This window comes from Vigna angularis, chromosome 2, assembly GCF_016808095.1.
Source record: "Vigna angularis cultivar LongXiaoDou No.4 chromosome 2, ASM1680809v1, whole genome shotgun sequence".
In the NCBI taxonomy this organism is placed as follows: Eukaryota; Viridiplantae; Streptophyta; class Magnoliopsida; order Fabales; family Fabaceae; genus Vigna; species Vigna angularis.
Window position 1 is genome coordinate 33878328 of NC_068971.1, and position 8510 is coordinate 33886837.

General features: G+C 33.1%; 1 protein-coding gene across 1 annotated transcript; it reads left to right on the forward strand.

The window, feature by feature from the left end:
* Positions 1 to 345: 345 nt before the first annotated feature.
* LOC108329460 (U11/U12 small nuclear ribonucleoprotein 65 kDa protein) lies at positions 346 to 7628 on the forward strand. Its single transcript, XM_017563669.2, has 11 exons — positions 346 to 959; positions 1926 to 1997; positions 2197 to 2424; positions 3202 to 3283; positions 3398 to 3565; positions 3914 to 4078; positions 4164 to 4334; positions 6045 to 6132; positions 6323 to 6381; positions 6597 to 6662; positions 6941 to 7628. Exons 1-11 carry the CDS (start codon positions 760 to 762, stop codon positions 7019 to 7021), a joined length of 1380 nt encoding a protein of 459 aa, XP_017419158.1. The 5' UTR covers positions 346 to 759; the 3' UTR covers positions 7022 to 7628.
* The last annotated feature ends 882 nt before the right edge of the window (positions 7629 to 8510 follow it).

Genomic DNA, 8510 nt, shown 5'->3' on the forward strand with positions numbered 1-8510 from the left:
TTATTCATAACAAAGTGTCCAATAAATCTCTCGTCAATTATGTGGTTATTTCAGTTAGTCACTTTGTATGAATATAAAAATTGTAGCACTTAACTTTTTTTTTTTAATAATCTCAAATAATGTACAACCTATGTCAAAAAAAATCTGTCCTTAACTATTATTAAAATCACCAACAATTAGAATACTAACATAACACAATATCTAGTAAGTGGTTTTCTCAATTATATAATTACTTAAATATTTACATAATAAAATCTCCTATAAATGGTTATCTCTTATCAATATTACTTTAAGTAACCCTTTCATACAAATATAAAACTTGTACATTTTTTAAATCTTAGACTCAATAACCATTGCCAAAAAACAGTCCTAGCCAATGCACGACACAAATTTCTTTCGAAAACCCAGGAACCCTTAAATCGCACCTTCTTCCAAGAACCCTAAATCATCCTTTCGAAAAAATAAAATTCACATTCTATCAAAAAGCCAAATCGAAAATCTCCCTTTCCGTTTGCTGTTTTCAGTTCAATCTCCTTTTCCTTATTACCCTTTTAATTTTATTCTTCCGTTATTACCCTTATTATCACCCTTGCCCTGTCAAAGCCTACGCCAACAAATGCCAGTTAATTGAATGTAAAATAGAAACGGCGTTTCAAAGCACCATTTCTCCGAGCCCTCTCCTTTTTGAATTAAATGATGAAATTATCTAAAATTTGAATTGAGTTCTGATACAGAAGAGGAAGTAGCACACTGCAGTTCATGGCTTACGATTCTTCCCCTCATGGCCGTGTGCATCAGTTTGTGTTGGAGGGCACAGAATCAAAGCCTTTGGACGCGGAATCGGCAGAACCGGTGACCCTTTTGATTAAGCACCTTCCAGAAGCCATTCCTCATGACACCCTTTCTCTAATCTTCGCAAATTTCGGTGCTTTCTCGGCGCGCCCTTGCTCTAGTTCCAGGTATCTAACTGCCAAAGGTTTCGATTTTCCCACTGTTTTTCTTTTGTTGCAATTTGAAGGTCTTGAGTGTTTGAATATGACCCTGGTTAACTCTTGTTATGAGTATTGTGCTGCCATGTCAACTTTGCAATTTTCTTACAATGTTTAAAGGATTCCCTTGTTCATATGTTTCCTTTTACTTATACTTAACTAGAGCGAAAGTATAAAATTACATTTAACTCTTAACAATCTTTTGCAAGTTTCTTCAATTACCAAGAATCTGTTTAGAGTAAGTAAGTTTGCACAAGATAATAATATTTATTTTGAATTCTTTTCTCACCATTGGTTTGCAAAATCTCAGGAATCTAGTGACCTTCTTCATGGACGTCTTGGTTCTGATGGCCTGTTTCAGTTTTCAAGTTTCCCTTTTACGCCTAGACATGTTTCTGTTTGTTCTAATAAGTAATAATGCTAGAGTCCAATATTTGTACTACTTGCAGTGTTTATATTTGGCATCTTAGATTAGGACATCCTAATATCAATGTTATACATATTGCTCTTCAAATTTGTTATATACCCTTTCTAAGAAAAGTTCTTAGCGTTTCTATACATATACATAGGGAGGAGAGCGAAAACGTCCCCCTAAGTATGTACTTTCAATTTGGGAGTCAAGAGTGTATACTCTGTCTTGGAAGAGAAGGACCATTTCTTCTCTGAAGAGGATTTGCTCTTGGGATTATAATTCTTACATTTTCGATCTATAAGATAGTTGTCAGCTTATCTTATACTGGGCTCCTACAGTAAACTTACTATGCTACTTGAATCTCGTTTTTGTCCTTGGTTGTGCTTCCAAGTCATCCATAAATGTTCTTTATTTAATGACATGGAAGATTTGAATGATATTTGACCATTTTATTATTTTTTATCCAATTTTTTGCTTATCAACATTGCCAAATGACGCTTTAATCTTAATTTGATATAATGCAGGATGAAAAATTGTGCTTTTGCGGATTTCAAAAATGAGATGGTGGCATCTCAAGCACAACGTCAACTACATGGGTAGTATTAATTGAATCATTTGCATTTTTTTTTTCATATTTTAAGAGACAGCCTTGGCATATAATTTTCTTGTTTGGTTTTACATTGTAGAAATGTTTTTTGATATCTTTATGAATTGGTTCCTGATTTTGAAACATTTTAAAGAAAACTTAATATTTGTTTTAAATGATTGCATCTTTGTTTACTCTGCGTTGATCAGGTTGAGATTTCTTGGCAAAGTCTTGTCAGCAGAGAGAGCGAGTAAGCTAACTGGTAATGGTGAAAATAGTGGCGGTGATCAGTTGGGTAAGGACTCTAAAACATCAATGCTGAAGAATGCAAATGTAGGCAAACCTGTTGATGGAGATACAAAATCAAGAGGCCTCCCTCTTCCTGAGCCAATTGCTGATAGACTTGGTGTCAATTATCCTTTTCCTCCTCATCTTGAGTATGCTTCTTATTTAAAGTTCTTGTTAGTATTTGTTGCTATTGCAAAAAGGGATGCCAGGTGCCAAATTGCTCACAAATATGATTAATAATTTAACAAAATGAAATGAATTGATTCACGAGAAAAAAATGATAGAAAACTATGGTTATTGTGAGAATCATTTTGAAAGAATTATTTTGAGAATTTTGTCCAACTCAGATTTATTAGGGTAATCTCATTGTAACCCTTTTTACTTGAAAACGTTCTTCTTACAAGCTTTCTTGAATATAGAACATTTTTAAGAATAAGCAGTTTATATGTTCTCCCCTTTCCTCTGAATTTGTCTGCTCTACCTTAACATTGTTGTGTTTGAGTATTTTTTTTATTGCATTTGATTCAATAGTAACTTACAAGGAAAAGCAAAATGTCATTGTAAACTGCAATACTTTACTATGTGTATAATTCTTCTTTTCTTTCGTTTATGGTATCAAATATTTAGATTCTGTGATTATCTTGCCTTTCCATTTTCATAACTTTTGGAATTGACCATTTGGAGTGAAAACTTAAAAAAATAACCATGAGTAGCTTTACCAAATGTTATTTTATGAGCAACTCTCACTAAATAAAGTTAGTTTTTAATGCTATGCTGCTGAATAAATAAATAAATAAATACATTTGGGATTGTTAAATATGTTTACTAACACTGTTATGTATCATAATATTAATCAAGGATGGGGGTGGTATGGTATTTTGTATGATAAGTTTGTATATAATAGTCTAACTCAACTTGTTTCCCAGGTATGCTTACCCTCCACCTGATGGAAATATATTAACAAATATTGTGAATGCTCTAATTGCTGTTCCGCGCTTTTACACACAGGTTGTTCCAGCATTAGTTGAGACCGCTAAGATTGATTGGTTTCTTTTTCTGACAGCTTGTTGTACGGAACTGATGACAAATAGTAATCATATTGATTGTACCACTCTAATGCAGGTTCTACACTTGATGAACAAAATGAACATCCCTGCTCCATTTCGTATGGCACTGCCCACACCTCCATTACCTCCAGAGGTACCAGCACCACCTCCTCCTACTGTAACTATTAATCCTCAGTCTGCATATCTGTCCAGTGGTGAATCAGAGATGGAATCATCCGATGAGGTAACATCTTAACTGCTTTCAGTATTGTGAATATCCTTTATAATTGCATATACAGGTTGCCTAAATATTTCAGAATTGGTATAAAACATTTATGTTCCTTTTTTTATTTCATTCCGCCTCTAGTCTAATGTATTTTTTTAAGGTAAAATTTTGATAGAAATTTCCTTTTTTACCACTTTGCAATGTGCTTATGCTGTAGTTTCCTGTTGGCGTTAAGTTTGAAAATGTTCTTTTTCAAATATAAATGATTTTAATTGACAATCAAACAATAAAATATGAAGCCCTTATGTGATATCTTTTTCCTATCTCTTTAGTCAATTTATTTTTAAACTAATAACAAGCTTATAGGAGTGTGACGCAAGCACAAAAAAGTCTGGACAAAAGCGTGCCAGGCGTGAGGCCATTGTTGGCCCTGCTATTGATAAAGGTGTGGCTCATGAGTCTGTTGGAGTAAAACCAGCCACCTTGGTCCCAAAAGAAATCCCTGTGATAAAAAAGAACCATGTGTTAAAGGTATTTATTTCTTTGAGATTGATTTTTGGAGAATTATTAACAATGATTTTGTCATTTTATTTTAGTTTTTCATTATGATTTACAGATAAACATTGTCCCCAAAGCAACACTAAATAAACATAGAGATGATGAGACAACACAAGAGTTGCAAGAGCCAGAAAAAGATGTTCCAGATCCTAGCAAATTTTTGACTCCAGATGAATTAGAGAAAGGAAAGTTGCCTCCTGAGGAAATCTTATCCCTTCCAATGTTTAAGGTACTAATAAAAATATCTGCGTTTACAGTTTCATTCTTGTACTACATGTGCAACATTGAGAAGCAAGCTTTTCACCACTTTGGAAATCATACATTCACCGTGTAGTCAAAGTTATTTCCCAATTTTTGCTCTGTTGGTTGATTTAAGAACAATTTTTTTGTTACTGTATTATGTGATTGAAGACTAGTTGGAGGATATAAATAGGAACAATCTGCTTCAAAGATCTTGAAATAAAACAAATATACTTGTCTTGAGGAATTTCTTTTGTTGAACAGAAGTTGAACTTTTTTTTTTTTAGTTTTAACAAGTGATATCATCTTCTAAAATTTTCAGAGCATGAATTGGTCTTAATAGAAGGCTAGATGTAGTTATATCTCATTAAATGTACTTCTTGTTTGGATTGGAATAATTTCGTCATCAATTGTAAAAGAATTTAATGACCATACAGTGACAGCATAAAACAACGTCATCTAATTACAAACCACCGTTGGTATTTCTTTTAAGGTAATAATTATTATTAAAGTCAACAAACTTACCGTACATGGCAGCTTGTGATTAGGATGGGCACCTTGTGATTAGGATGACAGTGTAAAATTATTTTGAAGTGTTAGAGCTATTTTTTTTCTCTAAATAAAAAAACCATCTTTCTTTCATTTTGTTTCACTGTTTCCACCACTTCCTGCACAAATATTAGAAAATCAGAAAAAAACAATTAGAAAAAAGGTGACAATTTTGTAATTGTATGTGAAAACAGGAACTACAAACAGACAGTTTTCTCTAAACTAATCATGTTCTAAAATATGTTATCAGATTATATTTAATTAGTTGATTACCTGAAGCCGAAGGTTACGTTGATGAATTTAAAATCACTTTGCACTTGCTTGGTTGAGCAGGTGAACGAAGATTTATTATTGTTTACCTTTGAAAATTATCCTATCTCTGTTAAGGACCAATTTTGTCACCTTGCAGTTTTCACGAATAAATTTAGGAGTAGCTTGTGTTTCCCAGTCTTGATCTTTTAGATGCTCCTTGTATTAGCAAGTTTGTGTGCAATAAACTTGTAGTGGTTTCATCTTAAGTGAGGAGCAAATATTGTTTTCGTACATAATCTGAAGTCTCACCACAGCCCATGGTTAATCATAATATTTTCATCCTCATTGGGTACTGATACTGAGTTTTGGACGATGAAGTGATTAAATCAAGGAAACGTTGATCCTACTAGTCTCCAAATGCCTGTGTTGTCCAACAGTTCCTCTTCCCTTATAAAAGCAAGTATTTTTATGTATGATTTAATAGTATGCAATTTTTAGGCATCTAGAAGTGATATCATTCCCGAGATTATGTAACTCGTGAAAAAAAAAAAAAAAACAGTGTAGGAACTTTGAGGACCCTGCTTCCCTCCACTCCAAAACTAACCTCACTTTTTTGTTCTCCTTTCTCAACAACCACTACTTTCTATACTGCCGTCCCTGTTGAATTCTTCTCTGGTACATTCTCTATCTGCTACTTGTCCATCTGCACGCCCTGAATGTGAATATTCTTCTTGATTTTCTCCTGACCCTTGAGGCATGTTTATCTGGTTCTCTCCTTATTTCTACTACAGTATTATGACTTCCGAAAGGTTGATCAAGAAATAATCTATTAGACCTTCCATGGTGCACACGTACATCTTTATGGGACTTTTTTTAACTGATATGTTGTACTGTGCAGAACTATACAGCTGGAAATCCTGCTCCTGTGTTGTATGTTAAGAATTTGGCAAAAGATGTGATTGTTGATGATTTCTATTATATATTTGGTAAGCTATCAAGACTTCTAGTGGATACAGGTCTTGTTTTATACTTATCACATGCAACTTCAATGTTTTACATTCCAAAAACGAAACATGATATAATAAAAATAACAAAATGAAATATTTTGAAATTTTTGTTATATTGAATGGATGTTACCTCCACAGATTACTTTTTATTTTACCTTTATTGCTACAGGGTCCTTATTTGAAAGTGTTGAGGCTGCTAAGTCTGGTCTTCAAGTCAAACTAATGCAGGTAGGACATTAACATTCCGTAACCAACTTTTTTCTGTTGAGGCTATGCAAAAATAGATCCAAAATAAATAGTATCTTTATAAGGTCCAGTTGATTAACATGTCGGTTCAGGGTTACATGATTGAAGGCTGACTCAACTAACCTGTATTATATATCCATGAAAGTCTTGTAGTAGCATATCTGAGACTGAAATTGATACCTAGCTTTCAATTTCAGGAAGGACGAATGAGGGGTCAAGCATTTCTGACATTCCCCTCTGTTGAATTGGCTCATCTTGCTCTGGTATGTTGTTCACAGGAGATTGGTTGTGTTGTTTTTAATTATTTTTAACAAGACGATTTTGTTTTAATATTTTATTTCCTTTTGTATTGCAGTTTTGTCTTTTTGTTACAAAATTCTTGCAGCTTTTTTTGTTGATTTTACTGTAATATTTAGAGTTTGACATGCTAATAATATTGTTAAATGTCAGTAACTGTCTACTGTCCCATACGAAGTTTTCAATCAAGTTATCTTCTTGTTTGTGTTAGTAATGGTTCATATTTCATATTACTGTTCCGCAGAATCGGGTGAATGGATATGTATTAAAAGGAAAGCCAATGATTATACAGTTTGGTCGGAATCCCGCTGCTGCTAAGACTTGATTGAGTGCATGTATTGATGTATAACAGATGACTACTGATGCATTCTTAATTCACTCATGGGGAGAGGACCCTGCACTAACCACTGAGACTACAACATTCAGCAATGACAGTGATATGAATGGTAGCACGTATATTCTCCTTGGGCTTATGGATGCTATGTGAATCACTTCACATTGTTGGCAATAGGGGTTGTGAATGCAGACCAACGTTGGCTATATGAAGGGTTTATTACATATATTATTTCTCGGTTGATTTTTAGCCTGGGAGCAAAGTATAGGGAACTTGGATCCAGTTGGACAATTATGGTTGACAATGATACAGCATGGCTCTGACAACGTGGGTATGTATCAGGTCTATAAAAATTTTCGTTTTGCAGCTTGCCATTGCCAAATGCCAAATGCCAACATTCCTATACGGAGAGATACATACATGTATCGCATTGTCTAATGTCTAAGAAACAGAGAATTGAAATTATCGAACTGAATGATTTGATTTTTGTTTACTAAAAAATAGTTGCAAGCATAATATTTATAGTTATTCTACAACAGATGAAGGTTGTCCTTCTTTCATACTCAATAGGCAGAATCTTCAGAAGAAAAGTTTTTCACATTGAGTTTGCCTATGAGAAATACAATGCGAGATAAGGGACTTGGTCAACGCATCAGCCCACAAGAATGTGAAAAATACAAGAATTAAGATTCAAGACATTGATAGGAGCATGAGGAAAGAGGTCCGCATAAGGAAATCGATTTTTATTGAACAAATATCTTTTGATATGTATATTTTGCAAGTAGTTATAACCTTTGTGTGAGAAAGAGTACTCTAACAGACATTTCTCATAGCAATAATTAATTTAAATTATAAGTTGTCAATAAAGGGAAACAAATACCGCAAAAAGTTTTAATGAAAGAAAAGTCAGGATCCTTATGAAAAAAAGTAGCATAAGGAATAATAAATTGAAGTGAAGTTGTAAGCACCCTATTAATGAGATAGATTGTAGTTGAAACAACAAAATCCCAAAATTATAAAGAAAGGAAAGCATGATGCAACAATGTAACACCTAAATCAACAATATGTCTATGTTTTCATTCAACCACACCATTTTGATGATGAGTGAAGACATATAAGTCTACTACAAATAACATAAGTAGTTAAAGAATTAGTGAATGATTATTATTCTCCATTCCAATAAAACGGAATATTTTTTATTAAGATGCAACTCAACCACAAATTTAAAGGTTTGAAAAACAAGCAATAGCTTAGTTTTATATTTGATAGAAAAAGTCCAAGTAAACTTGAAAAAAAGCAGCAATAAAAGATAATAATATTTATAACTATCATATGATAATATGAGAAGACATAGATTAATGAACATAAGTTTTAAAAGAGAATAGACAAAATCAAAGTCATGAAAAGATGGCCTACATGACTTGCCTACACAACAAGATCAAAATTAAAGAACAAAATCGAGAATTAGTTTTATTAGATG

Excerpts from the sequence above, each read along its gene's own strand:
- LOC108329460 (XM_017563669.2), top strand. The coding sequence starts at position 760 with ATGGCTTACGATTCTTCCCCTCATGGCCGTGTGCATCAGTTTGTGTTG. Across the intron at positions 3,284-3,397 it reads TTCCGCGCTTTTACACACAG|GTTCTACACTTGATGAACAA; the intron begins GTTGTTCCAGCA and ends ACTCTAATGCAG. Across the intron at positions 3,566-3,913 it reads AGATGGAATCATCCGATGAG|GAGTGTGACGCAAGCACAAA; the intron begins GTAACATCTTAA and ends ACAAGCTTATAG.